This window comes from Lampris incognitus, chromosome 6 (genome assembly GCF_029633865.1).
Source record: "Lampris incognitus isolate fLamInc1 chromosome 6, fLamInc1.hap2, whole genome shotgun sequence".
Lineage (NCBI taxonomy): Eukaryota > Metazoa > Chordata > Actinopteri > Lampriformes > Lampridae > Lampris > Lampris incognitus.
In genome coordinates, this window is record NC_079216.1 from 55,102,055 (window position 1) to 55,121,635 (window position 19,581).

The window sequence follows — 19,581 nt, forward strand, 5'->3', positions numbered from 1 at the left end:
GTTCCCCTTGAGCTGAAGTCTACCATCACTCTTGGACCCAAGAATGGCATATTTGTTAAAATCACCAAAAGAGTTATCGAAACAGAGGAAACACATGCACCAGAACATTAGAAACTCACTTTTCATTTTTGGGCATTAAATTATTCTTATTATTTTTTGGATGTACATAGTCCATACCATCTAACAGTTTTATACTGTAAAAATTTCAACAAGTTATCCTCAAAAAGGCAAGTGTTTAATAACAGAAGTTTTTATTTTTTCTCCCCAATTGTACTTGGCCAATCACCCCACTCTTCCGGAGCCGTCCCGGTCACTGCTCCACCCCCTCTGCTGACCCGGGGAGGGCTGCAGACTACCACATGCTTCCTCCGATACATGTGGAGTCACCAGCCGCTTCTTTTCACCTGACAGTGAGGAGTTTCATCAGGGGGACATAGCACGTGGGAGGATCACTCTATTCCCCCATCCCCCACCCCACTTCAAACCAAACAGAAGCCCTGACCAACCAGAGGAGGCGCTAGTGCAGCAACCAGGACACACCCACATCCAGCTTCACACCCACAGACATGGCCAATTGTGTCTGTAGGGATACCCGACCAAGCCGGAGGGAACATTGGGATTCGAACCAACGATATCCATGTTGGTAGGCAACAGAATAGACCACCACGCCACCTGGACGCCCATATAACATTAGAAGTTTAATGACATTTTCCAGTTAAAATGGTGTTTCCACTGACTCTCCTGTGCATTTATCCGGTGAGAGTGGCTCAGGAGAAAGACTGCATCTCAACGAGAACACGCCAGCTTTGCAGTGCACCAACCATAAATGACATCAGCACATAAGTGAGGCTGGTCCAAGGGCACCTGGCTTTTCTTTATCAGGCAGTGTGGCAGGCAGAGGTCAGACCCTCCCCAAGCCTTCTGCCCATCGCTTCATTGATTTGCACCGGTAAAGGGATGCAGAGGACACGAGAACGGCGAGGAGAGGAAGGAATAAAACGGTACTGTGTTTACAACAGTGTTTCAGCAGTAAGTCATAATGATCATTGCGTTGCTTTGGTATTGGTTACTTACTCACTGCACCTCTTCAGAATGGAGGGGCAATGGTAACAAAACAGTTATTTTTTACATATCAATTAAATCCTTGTGCTGAATCAAATGAATGGCTAACCACCAAATAATGAATTATAGGTAAAAAAAATAAACTATAGGTACAGTGGCACACAATACAATTTGTGTACAATTGTTTTATAAGAATTATACAGTGGCACATAAGTTACTATTAGCTTACTGAACCACCTATCTAGTAAGAGGTAAAATTGTAATACTGCCTTGATTTGATTATCAACCGTTGCCACAAAACGGCTTGAATGAAATACGTTTCAAGCCTGAATATATACTCTGAATTTATCCCTAGACATACAACGAGATGTATTGCTTCATTTAAATGCCAGTTTTTCGCTCATTTTGATCAACCGAAGGTGATTTTTTTTTTTAAACACTTGCCAGCCGTAAATGTGTACTTTCTCTAATACAAATGAGACCACTTATGTCAAAATGGTTTTATTAAAAGAGATAATCACATCCTCCAAGTGTCAACTTTATGATGAAAAGTTTATTTTAAAATGATTATTTGGGAAGCGATGATATACATTAATCAACATTCGAAACAAATGTAAATGTACCTGAGTTAGCTAATAGGCTAGTTGCCATCAGCCGTCCCTTTGCCTGATGTTTTTAGGCAAAAAAGAAGACGACCATTTCCATAAGTACAGGTCTGTTTCGAATAACTATGTATTACAACGCAGACGTTATAAAAAACCTAATCACACCACTGGATTTACAATTAGGCAATGAAAGAAGAAGAAAGCCACTTAATTTTGTCTTCTGCATTTAACCCATCATATTGTATAGGAGCAGTGGGCAGCTGCAGTGCCCGGGGACCAACTCCAGTTGTTCTGTCCACTGCCTTCCTCAGGGACACAGGCAGCAGTATTAACCCTAACGTGCATGTCTTTTTGATGGTGGGAGGAAAACGGAGCACCCAGAGGAAACCCACGCAGACACGGGGAGAACACGCAAACTCCACACAGAGAGGACCTGGGACGGCCTGGGGTTCGAGCCCAGGACCTTCTTGCTGTGAGGCAACAGTGCTAACCACTGGGCCACCGTGCCGCCCATGATAAATGGGTTTTATATAAGTACTTGCTCACAAATATCTAGGCAAGTCACTAGGATGCATCTTTCATAGTAACGAGAAAATACAGTAGTAATGGCATAACATTGTTAGTTTTAGTCATCTTATTTCCATAGAAATGTATCGATTAAAAACAACAATAAAGCTCTACCAGACTGACATTCGTTTTGCAAAGTGTCACAGTAGATCAGCTGCACCCCGTAGGAAAGGAACAAAACCGCTCAGGTAAGCTTCAACGTTTTGTTTTAACTTTCAGATTTCTTTGGTATTCAATTATGTAGTATGGATAAACCTGGAATTTCTCAAAGATGACAAAGACGCTGGGGTTACTTGCAGAGTTGACACAACTGTCGTATAACCCTTTGTTGGTGCCTTTGGCGGGGGGCTGGACGTAACTGCTGCATCCGGTGGTGTAATCACCCACCAAGACCAAAGCAACAATCATCTTGTAGTTGGGGCTCGCAGCTCTGATGTAACCGTCCGAGTAGACGGCATCTCTGGCGAAGTAACTCCCTGTTCAAGAAGAAAGGCATGAGCGCACTCGGCACAAACCAGAAAGAGAATTTGACTGCCAAAAGTTTGTCACCTGTCAACTTTAGGCATTGTCAAGATTAAAGCTGCAATCCTGAAGATCACTGTTTTTTAAAAAAAATCTCAGACGCATGATGTGTGGTAACTGCACCGGTGTTTGAACACTCAAAATCCTGGAGATCCATTCAAAATGGAACGGAGTCACCAGTGCTGTTGTTTCAACACCAGCAAACAAAAAGAAATATGTTGGGTTTTTTTCCCCCCTCTTTTTTCTTCACAACTGTACTTGGCCAATTACCCCACTCTTCTGAGTCGTCCTGGTCGCTGCTGATCCCGGGAGGGCTGCAGACTACCACATGCCGCCTCCTATACATGTGGAGTCACCAGCCACTTCTTTTCACCTGACAGTGAGGAGTTTAGCCAGGGGGACGTAGCACGTGGAAGGATAACGCAGTTCCCCCTCCTCCCCAAACAGGCACCCCGACCAACCAGAGGAGGCGCTAGTGCAGCGACCAGGACACATACCCACATCTGGCTTCTCACCCGTAGACACGGCCAATTGTGTCTGTAGGGACGCCCCGCCAAACCAGAGGTAACACGGATTTGAACCAGCAATCCCCGTGTTGGTAGTCAACAGAATAGACTGCTATGCTACCCAGATGCCCAAAAGAAATATGTTTGAACCGGGGTTGTTGCTATTAACGCTGTACTTGTCGGAAAAGGTCAAGTTTAGTCTACTTTATCTGCATTTTTCAGCATTTGGCTGCCATGATGAAGACATAAAAAGTTTTGCCCATACCATTTGTCCTGGGAAAGTCCTATTCAACAATAGCCATTAAAGTCGGACCAAAATTAGAACACTTTCTAACATCACTTATTATGGACCTTCTCTTTCTACTGAAAAAAAAAGTATAAAGGGGAGGACTCAGTTTTCTATTTTTCTCTTTTAAGAGCCCTCACTAGTTCAACTTATCTCAATCTTTTTTTTCCGATACTCATGTCATCAGAAACACTCGTTTACATATAGCCAATCAGATCAATTCGTGAAATTATGAAACCCCCGCCCACTCCTTCCACAAACCCTTGCTTGTACTTATCACTTAAAGGCTGTGACACACCAGGCCGACATTCGGCCATCAGTGAGCGTCTGTGGCCCTAGTTTTTGCGGTGTGTCTGTCCCGCACTGTTGGCAGTAGTGAGACCCCTGTCGGCAGCTTTTCGGCCTATTTAGCATGTTGAATCGGTGGCGGAGCCCGTCCATGAGAGAGATCACTGTGATTGGCTGTTCAGCCTAGCGAATCAGTGCACGAGAAGAGAAACGCAAGTTACTAAAGTAAGCAAACGAGGAAGTCAAGAGGCCACACACACAAGGCTGTTCTCATTCTTCTTCATCTCACCTCAACATTTCAAAAAGCAAATATTTTCATTTTTATTTCACATATTCTCGATTAGAAGTAGCTATATTACGACACAGTCTGTAGTGAGCGAAAGTTGAGTGAAAATGGCAAGCAATCGCTGCTTTGTTTACGGTTTGTATGTCTGCAGTCCTGGGTCTTCCGGTTTCAAAATTTGAAAGACGAATACAGACTACTGCCACCTGCTGGTATGGAGAGTTATTTCCTCTTACTCAGGTGCAGAACGTACATGCTAGTTGGCCGTTGACTGTAGTCTGCGGTATGTTCAAGTGCTACTTTTTGGTCCAGACGCAGGCGACGCAACAGTCGGCCTTCGTCGCCGCGAGTTCTCTGATGTCAGTTTGGTGTGTCTGGGCCCTAAAGGTAAACTCATCAATAGCGAGGACTAGACCACTCCCTCGTAGTTCTTGAGAAAACTGAGTACAGTTATTGATCAAGGTATTGAAAGATAAAGAAAAAAGCCATTTACAAATAACATAGTTGCCGGATGATTTATTATGCTGTCATCAATGCTTTTAGACATGAAAAATAAAGCTGATCAGTGCTTTCGAACTGACTAAAAGTTCATAAGCATTCACAATTTGGATATTTGTGGATTCTCTTAAGGTCTTAAACAACCTTAAGCAACGTTACTTATTTGCATGTATATCTTCAGGATTGTAGCCTTAAAGATTACTAATTGCAGGAAGCACTTGATTACCTCTGCCATAAGACGTGCCATTGACACCACAGATCCTCCAGTCAAAGTTTTGCTCGCAGATTGCATCGATCAGTGACTCAGCTGTGCCGTGGAACAAGTATCGCTCATCCACAGGTTTTCCTCCATTTCTCTCCCTCATCTGCTCCTTCTGCCTGAGTACACAACAAGCATTTCAACAAAAAACATCACACGTCATGTATGCAGTATGTTTTAGCGCATCCGAGTGTTCTCATGGGGAAAATAACGGAAAGACCCAAGATGCAGTTGACCTGATTGTACCCCCCAGCCCTCCCGCTTCCAACTTACCCCACCCAACCATAGCAGCGTATTACCATTGAAAGACTTTCCAGAGAGAGGGGTTCTGTATCCTCTTGATGCTGTGGATTACACTTTGTTGCATTGTGTTCTTGAACAACTTCTCAACCATCTTGTACTCGCTCATGGACACAGTGAGCGGGACCAGCTGTAATGAAGATAATGAACAGCTGGCTAATGACAGTGCACATGAATACGTAAAAAAAAAGATTAAATTTGTGAATATGACATTTAAAAGCCAAACAGGGAAAAAAATGCAGTACCTTGTATGAAAAACTAGGCAAGAAATTCTTGTCCCAGTTGGGTGGAACAACTTCAGCGGCTGAGGAGCCATCTGACGACACACTACCGCGTCTGGTGAGAAATCCAGAAAAGATATCGAGAATTGTCCCCTCATTTATCACCACAAAGACAAGGAAAATTATCTCCCCTCTAAGTAAATACCTTTTCAGCCTGAGTTCCACCTCCTGAGCCGAGACAAAACGGGGCCTTCTCCTGACCTCCCTTTTCGTTTTGAAACGCGTGTTCTGTTGGTACATCTCTGAAACAGAGTCAATGAAGTTAGTTAGTTCATGGTAAAAATTGCAACTAATATACTGCATGCTGCCAGAGTCGGTTTTTTAGGCTACTGATGTACCTTTGATATACAGAATGTACTGTTGTTTGTCAGCAGTGAAAGGAAATTCAGTCTTCCTTTCTTCAAGGTAAACCTTCTCCAGAGTTTGAGACGTGATGGAGGGCAGCCCATCATTGTTACCCTACGGAGACAACTCATCAGTAACCACAGCCAGGAACAAATCTGTCAGAGCTTGGATGTTACTTCTTTTAAAGATTTAACAGGACATTCAGATTGTCCCCCTGAAAGACGGGGGGTTTCTTTTGAGGATTCTGAAACTACCGTCTCTTACCTTCACACCTTTCATTTTCATGCAAAGGAGGAACAGACGCTCTATGAATACATCTTTAATATACATTTATTGCACCGTTTCCTGTATGTATTGATCATATATATTCTGCAATATATTGTGTCAATCATTTAGTAGCCGTTATGAATTATTTACTGTCTACTCTGTCCACTCAGCACCTATTGCATGTTCATCTGTCCTGGAAGAGGAATCCTTCCTCTGATGCGCTTCCTGAAGGTTCTCCTTTTATTTTTTTTGGACATTTACCCCTTTTTCTCCCCAATTGTATCCAGCCAATTACCTCATTGTTCTGAGCCGTCCTGGTCACTGCTCCAACCCCTCTGCCGATCCGGGGAGCGCTGTAGACTACCACATGCCTCCTCCAATACATGTGGAGTCGCCAGCCGCTTCTTTTCACCTGACAGTGAGGAGTCGGGGACGTAGCGCGTGGGAGGATCACGCTATTCCCCCCAGTTACCTTTCCTCCAAAAACAGGTGCCCCGACCAACCAGGGGAGATGCTAGTGCAGCAACCAGGACACATAGCCACATCTGGCTTCCCACCCGCAGACACAGCCAATTGTGTCTGTAGGGATGCCTGACCAAGCTGGAGTTAACACAGGGATTTGAACCGGCGATCCCTGTGTTGGTGGGCAATGGAATAGACTGCCACGCTACCCAGATGCCCTGTAACATCCATGTTTAGCAAATTAATGTGACTTTTGATCTAAGTATCGTCGGAAGAAAACAAGATAATTAACAATTTGATAATACAGTCATATTAACTGACCTCAAGGCTGTACTCCACCCACATGTTACTGTCATCCTTCCAGTACCACAGCCACTCGGTGGTGAGGATGAAGTGGAGGGGTTTAGCGACAGAGGAAGCAGTGGACAGGCGACGGACCGGATAACCTCCATATGTCATCGTCAGGAAATTGATTGACTCCGATGCAGCACTGTAAATAGTATATGAAAAATGTCTAGATCAGTGGCTCTCAGTCAGGTCCTCGGGAACAACCATTACCACTAGTTATCTATTCTGCCACATGGTTCATTATGCTCACCCAGTTATTCCAGCCTCCAATTAGGGAGGTTCTGTACTTTGAACAGCAGGTGAATATGAAAGGCGCTATATTTAGCACTGATCTGTAATAGTGTTAACACCTGGTAATAGGAAAGTGATCTGAGAATTCGCAGCTTGTCAAGTAGATGCACATTAACTTGAAGCTAGAGGCTGCTGGGGTGGGCGGGTTTCAAATCAAAATGAATAGGGATGTTCTTAAATGGTGTCCGCTGACGCTGGTTTGCAGTGGCCCTAACCAGCACCAGCTACGGATGGTAGGTGAGTCACTGCTGTTCCTGAGCTGGTGTGTGCTGGCCATAAGAGTCAATTATGGAGGCAACAAAGGCATTCAAGCCATACAATGACATGGCACTGACAAAAAAAGCTAGACCAGTGCCTGATCAACACACATCAACACACAATGTATGAAAATATCACTTTTCCTTCAAACTTTCTATTCATCTATATTCGGAGAGAGAGAGAGAAGAGAGAGGAGGTGTGGTATTGTATGAGGAAGTCGGGAGTTGCAGAGAAGTATGCAAGAGTGGTACAGGATATGGTATGAGGTATAAGGGCAGTGTAACTGGTAAGGTGTGTGGTTGGAATGACAGATGGGTTCAAGGTGGAGGTGGGATTACATCAAGGAGGAGAGCTTGGAGAGGTGGAGGTATGCACTGGAGAGAAGAGGAATGAAAGTTGGTAGGAACAAGATGGAATACATATGCATGAATGAGAGGGAGGACAGTGGAATGGTGAGGATGCAAGGAGTAGAGGTGACGAAGGTGTATGAGTTTAAATACCTGGGGTCAACTGTCCAAAGTAACGGGGACAGCATAAGAGAGGTGAAGAAGAGAGTGTAGGCAGGGTGGAGTGGGTAGAGAAGAGTGCCAGGAGTGATTTGCGACAGAAGGGTACCAGCAAGAGTTAAAGGGAAGATTTACAAGATGGTTGCGAGACCGGCTAGGTTATATGGTTTGGAGACAGTGGCACTGACGAAAAGACAGGAGGCGGAGCTGGAGGTGGCAGAGTTGAAGATGTTAAGATTTTCATTGGGAATGACGAAGAAGGACAGGATTAGGAACGATTATATTAGAGGGACCGCTCAGGTTGGACGGTTTGGAGACAAAGCAAGAGAGGCAAGATAGAGATGGTTTGGACATGTGTTGAGGAGAGATGCTGGGTATATTGGGAGAAGGATGCTGAATATGGAGCTGCCAGGGAAGAGGAAGGCCAAAGAGGAGGTTTATGGATGTGGGGAGAGAGGACATGCAGGTGGCTGGTGTGACAGAGGAAGATGCAGAGGACAGGAAGAAATGGAAATGGATGATCCGCTGTGGCGCCCCCTAACGGGAGCAGCTGCAAGTACTAGTAGTAGTAGATTCATCTATATTCATCATCAAAAGAAAATATTAATTTTACATGACGCAAAATGGTGTTGAACAGCTGGCCAGTGCAGTACTTGATAAAACTAATTCCTGGCATGAGAACATTTATCTTGGATGAAGGTGACAAAGTTAATGTTTCTGTTTTGACTGATCCTGATTCCGCTCTGTGTAATCTCATTCAGGCACCTGGTTTTGGAAGACCGTAGGGCGAGGAACTGTGAAAGAACTGGTGTGTTTGTGATGTAGCTTGTATTTTGTTTGGGGTCACAGTAGGCTTTCTCAATTTCCTCCATATTAGGCAAGTCTTTCCAGCTCACGCCATCGCGTTCCATAACCTGCCACTTGTAAGGCAGGTTAAAGTGGACACGGACACACCTCTCTGGTAAGAAGAAAAAAGAAATCCAAAATATATGAAAACATGCGTCTAGAGAAATACATCTCTGTAGACAAAAATAACATCATTGAACTGGTTAATGAATGAATTGCAGCAGCAGCAGCAATGTTACCCTTGAAGCTACAGTGTCCACGAATGAAGTAGAGGCAGATTTCATTTCTTGCTGGATCAGTGATGGGACAGGCAGAACCTGCAGAACTAGTGGTTGGTCTCCTGGAACTGGCAGCAGGATTTCGAGTGCTGTCTCTCACCACTGGGGGCACAGCATAGGCAGATGTGTGTCTTTATATATATATATATATATATATATACACACACACACACACACACACACACACACACACACACACACACACAAAATACACTGGCTGGACGACGTGCAATCATGTGCCACAGACTGCCATGTATCATTTCCAACGGATCATTACAACTGATAGTTTCACTGATTGGCAAACCATCCACCAATGAGGAAAGACTAATCTGTGAAATTATCTGGTGGTGTGATTGTTAGCATCGAGTTTTTTTTTAATGTCCTTTATTGATACATTTTAAAGATGAAATCTGCAATTTTTCTCCATTAAGAAATTGTTCATTTTACATCTGGACCACAGAATCTGGCATCTTTACCATGATTGGAGACACTGTCTTCATATGTTGAAATTTTGTCGGGTTGCACCAACTGTTAAACATGCTGATGTGATGTTTCTGCTGGACAAGCCAGTATTACTGTAGAACAGTGTTGCGTTATACTTTTATTACATTTGTAATAGATTACCTGCGTTAGCTTTGGTCCGAGGATGTTATTTTTACATGGATTGGATCCGTTTACGGCCAAGCTGATGGCACGCAAGCCACAACAGCTACGTTGTCTACTGCAGGTCTGTTTCTCACTGCCTCCTATATCCAACTATCTTGGAACACTGTTCTACTGTAACATTAATTACCTGTCTAACAGAATTACTACATCATCATCATGTTTCAAACGGATAATATATTGACTTATTAACATTAATGGAGAAAAATTACATATTTTACCTTTATTCATGTATATTTGAATGATGATTTTGACGTATTACATTTGCATGGTCGTAACCATTAGATTAACTATGTTCAACTGTTTGTTATCTCCACTGGGAGGTAGCCTAGAGGGTATTATGGGTGTGTTTGTGTGTGGCTGTCTGTGGCTAAACTCTCAAACTACAGGACCTATCGGCCTAAAATTTTTTGTGCACAGTCATGACTGTATGATTAAGAACCCCTCGTGGTTGCAGTGATTAAAAACCTTCGAAAAACATTGGTTCTCGCTATCGCCACTCGCTCTCTTTAGTCACTCTCTAGCTCGCTCACCCAATGCTGCTTTCTGTCGCTGCCCGATCTGAGTCAACCGTGTGCACGCGCAACTCACTTCTACGCTAGAGTCAGATCGGGCAGTGATAGTGTCAAAACCAAAACATGTATTCAGGTATGAGTCTTGAAACTAAACGAGATGTCTTTTGTATTTTGCAAGCCAGTAAACCATTCACTGCTGATCTCAGCACAGGAGAACTGGAGGAACACTGATGAACCGAAAATTATTCGCCTTATTCACCTCGCTGCCACACGGAAGTGCCATAGTCTCCAATGTTAAAACTCCACTATAAAAATACAATTATAAGAGTAGGATTAATCACAGTCACAGGTGGAAATCATCTCAGTAGCTACAACCAAACATTTCCCATGGCTGAGCTATGTTTTCTTACCATTGTTTTACAAATGAAGGTTAATCCGCAGAGCAGCCATTCACCTTCATTCATTTGATATCATGAAAACCGCGATGGTTAAACACATTTGAGGTCTTTTAATAAGCGCTTTGAAATTGTGATAACCTGATCTCTGTTATTTTATGTCAGACTTTGTAGCCTTTGTGCGAGGGTCCGCCTCGGAGGCTGCGCATACCCAGACTGACAGGCAAAACGTTTTTATTAGGTAGGTTTTTTTTTAGCTTAAGCACTGCATATGAAAAACTTTTTTTTTCTCCAAATTTCCGTTATATCGACTTGGGCACTGCACAAAAGTCTTATAATGGCAGGAAAAACACTGGTTTTTCTGTCCGAGTGTGTGTGTACGGAAGAGGGGAGATATGTTCACCTGGCAGAGAGCCGCACTCAAGTTTGTCCTTGAATAGATTAGGCTGAGTGGGTTGTGGACATTTCCATGAACTCTGTACAAAAACGGTCTGTTGAGACTATCTGGTCAGAGGGAATTTAAGATTCCTCACTGTTTCATTTGTTCTATCTCCCATACATGTATGAATAAAAATACAACTCACTCCCTCACACAAATCAAACCTAAAAGGAAATCGAGTTTTTTGCCCACAGTTGGTGGGACAAGCATACCCTTAATACCCCTGACACTTGAGTGCCTATGTCAGGGCTACTCTAATCAGGTAACAGCATTACGTACATGAATTTAATGCAGCTTATTTCAACCGCTAATTATAATACTGTACCAGCAACAGCAGAAGAAGCCGGTGTCGTCTTTACACCAAGGATGATGGACTTGTTCTTGTAGATCTTGTCAAATATTTGGACATTCTCAGGGCTGAATCCTCGGCCATTGAAGATCCTCATAGCATCAGCATCCTTTGTATGGGCCCTCTTGCATGAAGACCCAAATCTACAGTCACCAAGGACAAAGTGCTGGCAGAGGTGAAGGTTTGTGCAGGAGGATGCGAACTTGCACGAACCATGCTCACCGTTGCCCTTGTTGTAATGTGGGCATATCTGGAGGTAGGTAATGGGAGGATGATCACGCGGTCATATGACAAAGATAAATTTATGACAACAATTGTTTTTACTGTAAAGTGGTTCTAGTATTGTGGAACAGGCTGTATGATCAAACAGGCACTCATTCAATTTCCTTAATACCACTGAAACAAATTTCATTCCCACCTTTATAGAAAAACTCACCTCTGGAAGCAAGTAGGAATCATTCTGTAGTAACAACTGGAACAGCTGTTTCTCTGTAAGGTCTTGAAGACCGAGTTGTGTCAAGAGGGCCATGTTGTATGGGGAAGCCAAATCATGGTAATTTTTGCATTTTATTCTGCATGTAAAGAGAAAACAAATGAATTATGCATTCTCACATTTGTAAGTGCACACAAATGGGCAACATAATAGATGGAATAGAATTCCTTTGTCATTGCATTGAGTACAACAAAACTGAGTAGCAATCCCCTGATGGTGCATTCACACAATAGCAATTGAATAGAAATGCGTTCAAACTAACTAAATATATTCTTTTTTTTTAAAATCAATACAGATGTAGGAAAAAAAACTTTTAATACATCTATATTGCTATTCTATTCATTTGTTGAGCACTTAACACCATTGATGTTTCCGGGGAAAAAAACAAAAATGCTATCTATCTACAAACCCCAATTCCAATGAAGTTGGGACGTTGTGTAAAACGTGAATAAAAACAGAATACAATGATTTGCAAATCCTTTTCGACCTATATTCAATTGAATACACCACAAAGACAAGATATTTAATGTTCAAACTGATAAACATTATTATTTTTTGCAAATATTCACTCATTTTGAATTTGATGCCTGCAACACGTTCCAAAGAAGCTGGGACAGGGGCAACAAAAGACTGGGAAAGTTGAGGAATGCTCAAAAAACACCTGTTTGGAACATTCCCCAGGTGAACAGGTTAATTGGAAACAGGTGAGTGTCATGATTGGGTATAAAAGGAGCATCCCTGAAAGGCTCAGCCGTTCACAAGCAAGGATGGGGCGAAGTTCACCACTTTGTTAACAACTGCGTGAGCAAATAGTCCAACAGTTTAAGAACAACGTTTCTCAACGTACAACTGCAAGGAATTTAGGGATTTCATCATCTACAGTCCATAATATCATCAAAAGATTCACAGAATCCAGAGAAATCTCTGCACGTAAGCGGCAAGGCCGAAAACCAACATTGAATGCCCGTGACCTTCAACCCCTCAGGCGGCACTGCATTAAAAACCGACACCACATGGGCTCAGGAACACTTGGGAAAACCATCGTCAGTTAACACAGTTCATCACTACATCTACAAGTGCAAGTTAAAATTCTACCATGCAAAGCGAAAGCCATATATCAACAACACCCAGAAACGCTGCCGGCTTCTCTGGGCCCGAGCTCATCTGAGATGGACTGATGCAAAGTGGAAAAGTGTGCTGTGGTCTGACGAGTCCACATTTCAAATTGTTTTTGGAAATCATGGACGTCGTGTCCTCCGGGGCTGAAGAGGAAAAGGACCATCCAGATTGTTATCAGTGCAAAGTTCAAAAGCCAGCATCTGTGATGTATGGGGGTGTGTTAGTGCCCATGGCATGGGTAACTGGCACATCTGTGAAGGCACCATTAATGCTGAAAGGTACATACAGGTTTTGGAGCAACATATGCTGCCATCCAAGCAATGTCTTTTTCAGGGACGTCCCTGCTTATTTCAACAAGACAATGCCAAGCCACATTCTGCACGTGTTACAAGAGCGTGGCTTCATAGTTAAAGAGTGCGGGTACTAGACTGGCCTGCCTGCAGTCCAGACCTGTCTCCCATTGAAAATGTGTGGCGCATTATGAGGTGCAAAAAAGGACAACGGAGACCCCGGACTGTTGAGCACCTGAAGTCGCACATCAAGCAAGAATGGGAAAGAATTCCACCCACAAAGCTTCAACAATTAGTGTCCTCAGTTCCCAAACGCTTATTGAGTGTTATTAAAAGGAAAGGTGATGTAACACAGTGGTGAACATACCCCTGTCCCAGCTTTTTTGGAACGTGTTGCAGGCATCAAATTCAAAATGAGTGAATATTTGCAAAAAAACAAAGTTTATCAGTTTGAACATTAAATATCTTGTCTTTGTAGTATATTCAATTGAATATAGGTCGAAAAGGATTTGCAAATCATTGCATTCTGTTTTTATTTACGTTTTACACAACATCCCAACTTCATTGGAATTGGGGTTTGTATATATATATTTGTTGTACCCTATAAAACAGTAAAATATAAAACAACACGATAAAAAAAAAAGCCACTGAGATTGCGCTTCAGGATATTGCACATTTGCTGAATTGCAATGGCCCAATAGCCCTGGGCTCTTCGGGAATATATTTGCAGTTGGAATGCAGATATACACTCACTGGCCACTTTATTAGGTACACCTTGCTAGTACCGGGTTGGACCCCCTTTTTCCTTCAGAACTGCCTTAATCCTTCGTGGCATAGATTCAACAAGGTACTGGAAACATTCCTCAGAGAGTTTGGTCCATATTGACATGATAGCATCACGCAGTTGCTGCAGATTTGTCGGCTGCACATCCATGATGCGAATCTCCCGGTCCACCACATCCCAAAGGTGCTCTACTAGATTGAGATCTGGTGACTGTGGAGGCCATTTGAGTACAGTGAACTCATTGTCATGTTCAAGAAACCAGTCTGAGATGATTCGAGCTTTATGACATGGCGCGTTATCCTGCTGGAAGTAGCCATCAGAAGATGGGAACACTGTGGTCATAAAGGGATGGACATGGTCAGCAACAATACTCAGGTAGGCTGTGGCGTTGACACGATGCTCAATTGGTACTAAGGGGCCCAAAGTGTGCCAAGAAAATATCCCCCACACCATTACACCACCACCACCAGCCTGAACCGTTGATACAAGGCAGGATGGATCCATGCTTTCATGTTGTTGACGCCAAATTCTGACCCTACCATCTGAATGTTGCAGCAGAAATCGAGACACATCAGACCAGGCAACGTTTTTCCAATCTTCTATTGTCCAATTTTGGTGAGCCTGTGCGAATTGTAGCCTCAGTTTCCTGTTCTTAGCTGACAGGAGTGGCACCCGGTGTGGTCTTCTGCTGCTGTAGCCCATCTGCCTCAAGGTTCGACGTGTTGTGCGTTCAGAGATGCTCTTCTGCATACCTCGGTTGTAATGAGTGGTTATTTGAGTTACTGTTGCCTTTCTATCAGCTCGAACCAGTCTGGCCATTCTCCTCTGGCATCAACAAGGCATTTTCGCCCACAGAACTGCCGCTCACTGGATATTTTCTCTTTTTCGGACCATTCTCTGTAAACCCTAGAGATGGTTGTGCGTGAAAATCCCAGTAGATCAGCAGTTTCTGAAATACTCAGACCAGCCCGTCTGGCACCAACAACCATGCCACGTTCAAAGTCACTTAAATCACCTTTCTTCCCCATTCTGATGCTCGGTTTGAACTGCAGCAGATCGTCTTGACCATGTCTACATGCCTAAATGCATTGAGTTGCTGCCATGTGATTGGCTGATTAGAAATTTGCGTTAACGAGCAGTTGGACAGGTGTGCCTAATAAAGTGGCCGGTGAGTGTATGTGCAGTGTCCTATAAATGTAATCACACTAAATGTAATCACACAGATCCTGGACTGTCAGTATTTGGCAGCGTTCAGCCCTTGTATCGCTCTGGGGTAGAAGCTGTTCTTAAGTCTGTTTATTCGTGATTTGGTGGACCTGAAGTGTCTACCAGGGGGCAGCAGGTCAAACAGATGATGTCCGGGGGGGGGGGGGATTGGTCTTTCAGTATGTTGGCTGCTCTACTGAGGCAGCAAGAGCTGAATAAGTCCCCAAAGAGGACAGCGAGCAGCTGATGATCTTCTGGGTGGTACTGATGACCCTCTGAAGGGGTCTCCTGTCTGCTGCTGAGCAGCTGGCATCCCATGCAGAGATATGGTATATTCTCAGTGGAGCAGCAGTAGGACACCAGCAGCTTCTCCTGCATGTTGGTTTTCCTAAGGATCCTCAGGCAGTAGAGTCCCTGCTGTGCCTTCTTGACTACTGCGGTGGTGCTGGTAGTCCAAGAGAGATCTTCAGAGATGTGCGTACCCAGAAACCTGAAAACAGGGACCTTTGGGTTCTGCATTGTTTTTCTGGAAGTCTAATGCGAGTTCTTTTTTTTTATGCGAGTTCTTGCGTTTAGAATGAGACTGTTCTCTGAAAACCACACTGTCAATCTTTGGACTTCTTTCTGTAGGCTGTCTTGTCTCCTCCTGAGATAAGTCTGACCACAGTCATGAGTGTAGAGGGCTTAGAGGATGGGGCTCAACTCAGCCCTGTGGTGACCCAGTGGTGGGTGTAAAGGTGGAGGTGAGGTGGGGGCCTAGTCTAACAGTCTAGAAGCATTTAGCCACAAAGTCCTTGATCCAGTGGCAGGTGGGTTGGGAAAGTTTTTAAGTCAGTAAGTTTAGCGACCAGTCTGCCCGGGATGACAGTGTTAAAGGCAGAGTTTAAGTCTATGAAAAGCATCCTCACACAGCTCCCCTTGTGTTCAAGGTGGTTCAGCGCAGAGCGAAGAGCAGTGGTGATGGCATCCTCCATAGACCTGTCCGCTCTGTAGGCAAAACTGGTGTGGGTCAATGGTGGGTGGGAGTCTGGCTTTGATGTGCTGCAGGACCAGCCTCTTGAAGCACTTTATAATGGCTGGTCTAAGTGAGACTGGACGGTAGTCGTTGAGGCTGCTGATAACGGTCTTTCGACAGTGGAATAATTGTGGCAGACTTCAGACAAGGTGGGATGATGAATTTAGACAGGGACAGGTTGAAAATAATTGTGAAGACCTTGGAGAGCTGGTCTGTACATTCCTTCAGCACCCTTCCTGTCACACCATCAGGGGTGGTAGCTTTCCTCAGGTTCACCGCTCTGAGCACACATCATGCTCACATCAGCCTCACATCATGCACCTGCACAGTGAGGATGTGGCTATTGGAGGCTGGTGAAGGCGTTGTGTCCGTCTCCACTGCTTTTCACCTCAAAGCAAGCAAAGAAACCAATAAGTTTCTCTGCCAGCAAGACGTCACCATTGACAGTCATGCGGTTGCAGGATTTGTAGTTGGCGATGTACTAGATCCCCTGCCACACATCCCGTGGATCGCTGTTGGTGAAGTGGTCCTCAATCTTCCTCTTGTGGGCCATTTTAGCATCCTTGAAGCTGCTCTTCAGGTTGACTCAGGCAATGCTGTATAGGGCTCTGTTGCCAGACTTGAAGGCGGTGTTACAGTCCTAGAGGAGAGTTTAGGCCCCCTTTGTCATCCCGGGCTTCTAGTTGGGATAAACCCGCATTCGTTTGTTGATGGTGACATTGTCAACACAGTTCTGTATATAGCAGAGTACAGTTGATGTGTACTACTCCAAGTCCTGATCCTCAAAAATGTCCCAATTAGTCCTTTCATACTAATCCTGCGGCTGTGAGGAAGCTCTTTCAGGTCATGTCTTAACAGTCTTTGTGGTGGGTTGATCTTTCCTCCTGAGAGGGGTGTATGCTGGGGTTAACACTATGGATAGGTGATCTGACTGGCCAAGTGTGATAGTGGTTTTGACCTGAAACTGTTCTTAATGCTTCAATAAAACTTGTCTAATTTATTTTCCCCCGTAGTAGCACATTTGATGTGTTGTTCAAATTTCGGGAGAACCGCCTTTAAATCTGCATAATTGATATGGGCTGCTTCGGGATAGGTGCTCTGTTGTGAATTTAGAGCACTGCGCAGGTAGACTTAAAGCTGTGCTAGAGTTAGCATCTGGTGAAATGTAAACAGACGTGACTATAACAACGGTAAACTCACGTGGAAGCTAAATAAGCCTGCATTTCCCTATCAGGCACGCCACATCAGAAGAGAAGTGTCCAGTGCACCACTTGTTGTGTAAGTAAATGCATAACCCGCTCCCTTGCTCTTACCGAAGTCTTTTGTTTCCAACCCTGCGAAATGCTGTGCGGCCTGCTAAGTGTGTTTCGAGCCCTGAAGCCGCTGCGTCTGTGCGCGCCGCCATACGTTCTCTTCCAGCTCATATAGAACTGGCTGTAGAACTGGCTACATACATGCTAACATGGCACCAGATGAGCATAACAGCACGGGCACCCGTGATCATGACGTGCCAAGATTATGCAGATTGTCTAACACAACACCGGGTGATCTGACTGGTTAGTCCGTCCTTTTTTGGCTGCTGTTTTTCTAGTCTGCAAGGTAGTTAATTTGAGGCATGTTGTCACAGATGCCTTCCTGAATGGAATTTGGAGGGGGGAAAACTGCAACAGGTGAATATTAATGATCCATCTGGCAGAAGAGAAACGCGGCAGTACCGAAGGCTCGAACACTGAGAACCAGCGGAGCATTTAAACTGCGGGGTGAGGTGAACATTAAATAGGAAGCCATCGAATTTCCGGGTTGTTGGAACGACTGATAGATGACGTTTATATTACCGAATGCCTAAAAAAGGTACAGGTTGAGAAGTGAGAAAATAAAACAAAACTCACCCGAATTTGCAATAACCGCATACCAGATACCGGCACAAGTGCAAGCGGTCACAGTGCGCACACTCACCGCGGCGTCTCTGGCAGAGTCTCAGCGACGTCTTCGCTACTAAGAGACTATCTGGACTCATCAGGCTACTACTACCTAGGGCCCTCTCTGGGCCATATCGGACGGCAAAGCGGCTGTCGTCGTGAAGTACATCGCGTAGGACCGATTCGTGCACTGTAAAACGTTGTCCGAGTCTCTCGTTAAGACTCGCGAAGTCCAAACAGCCTTGGTTTTCGCACAGCATTTTAACAACGAATGTAGAAACGCCGGACGCCATCGCTGCACAGGTCCAGCTGCCCCCTTTGGTGCCTGACTCACTCACGAGCAGTGACGAAAACAGCGACGAAAACAGCGAGTTTACTTTGGAAGAAACGAAACTACTACTACTTTCGGCTGATCCCGTGCGTCTTCTTCTCCTTCTTCTTGTTGGTGTTTATTGGCGGTAGGCAAGCAACGAATTGGCGCATTACCGCCACCAGCGGGTATGGAGTGTAGATCAGACCATTATTTACTCTATTCCCTCCAAAACAACAAAACCCCTCAAATCTTAAATTAGTTACTCTAAGAAACTGAAACAAGATTTTATCACACCCAGCTGAATTCTTCTGTAGAATATCTACTTAATCAAATTGTACTTTTATTTTCCCGAGATTTTGAGTCAGACGCCTTCTTTCTGCCTCATATTTCTGACAATATATCATAACGCGCTTGCTCTATTATTTCTTCTTGCCCACAGCAGTCACATCTGCCTGTATTGTTTGCCTATTTTGAAAGGTGTACTGTTTAGTCCAGTGTGTCCAAATCTGAGTCTTGGAAATTAATCTCTCATGTTCCTTCCTGCACACCTCATTTCTCCCACTTTCCTTTGAACTGTGTAAAACCATCGTTCTTTCCTCACTAGTAGCACTCACTCCTTCACTAATATTGTTGGAACTGTGAATTTTAACAAAAGTTTTTGCCAGCACTTCTGCCTTCTCTTCATCTCTCACTGATGTTACTTCATCATTTAATATCGGATACCCATATTCTCTTTTAATCCCATTCATTCTTTTTTTATCATTCTCCAAATTTTAGCAATTTCTGTTTCCCTTCCCACTGTCAACGCTGAACCACAGGCTTGGACTCAAAACGCAGACTCAGTCTCAGTTCACAAAAATCGGTCCTTTTAATAAGAAAGAGGTCGGTACACAGGTGATCAGATAACAAGGCAACAGTGTCCAAATCAGCAGGGGAAAGGCAAGGTCAAAAAGGCAAAAACAGGTCAGGAAACTATAGGGCTTAAGAAACTCACACAAGGAAAGAAATGCTGGAACGCTGTCA

At 44.1% G+C, this 19,581-nt stretch overlaps 3 protein-coding genes across 6 annotated transcripts in view; 2 read left to right on the forward strand and 1 right to left on the reverse strand.

The window, feature by feature from the left end:
- The window catches only part of tbxas1 (thromboxane A synthase 1 (platelet)), a 142,993-nt gene extending 140,940 nt beyond the window's left edge, over positions 1 to 2,053 (forward strand). For 3 of the 4 annotated variants that reach the window (XM_056281469.1, XM_056281470.1, XM_056281471.1), the window contains one exon: positions 1 to 1,584. In XM_056281469.1, the coding sequence (XP_056137444.1) occupies positions 1 to 111 (111 nt within the window). In that variant the 3' untranslated portion in view covers positions 112 to 1,584. Of the gene's footprint in view, positions 1,585 to 1,914 lie in introns of those variants that run through there. The other variant, XR_008810359.1, reaches the window with a different exon arrangement.
- Positions 1,535 to 18,660, reverse strand: parp12a (poly (ADP-ribose) polymerase family, member 12a). The gene is made up of 12 exons (XM_056281468.1): positions 18,216 to 18,660; positions 11,856 to 11,991; positions 11,396 to 11,669; positions 9,020 to 9,160; positions 8,700 to 8,892; positions 6,853 to 7,021; positions 5,796 to 5,916; positions 5,603 to 5,699; positions 5,422 to 5,512; positions 5,176 to 5,306; positions 4,844 to 4,995; positions 1,535 to 2,710 (listed from the first exon to the last, which is right to left on the reverse strand). The coding sequence occupies exons 1-12, from the start codon at positions 18,536 to 18,538 to the stop codon at positions 2,430 to 2,432; spliced, it is 2,109 nt and encodes a 702-aa protein (XP_056137443.1). The 5' UTR covers positions 18,539 to 18,660; the 3' UTR covers positions 1,535 to 2,429.
- Positions 17,985 to 19,581, forward strand: part of ccdc113 (coiled-coil domain containing 113) — a 19,817-nt gene continuing 18,220 nt past the window's right edge. Inside the window, exon 1 of the mRNA XM_056281473.1 lies at positions 17,985 to 18,086. The gene's annotated coding sequence lies outside the window, so the exon portion shown is untranslated. The remainder of the gene's footprint in view (positions 18,087 to 19,581) is intronic.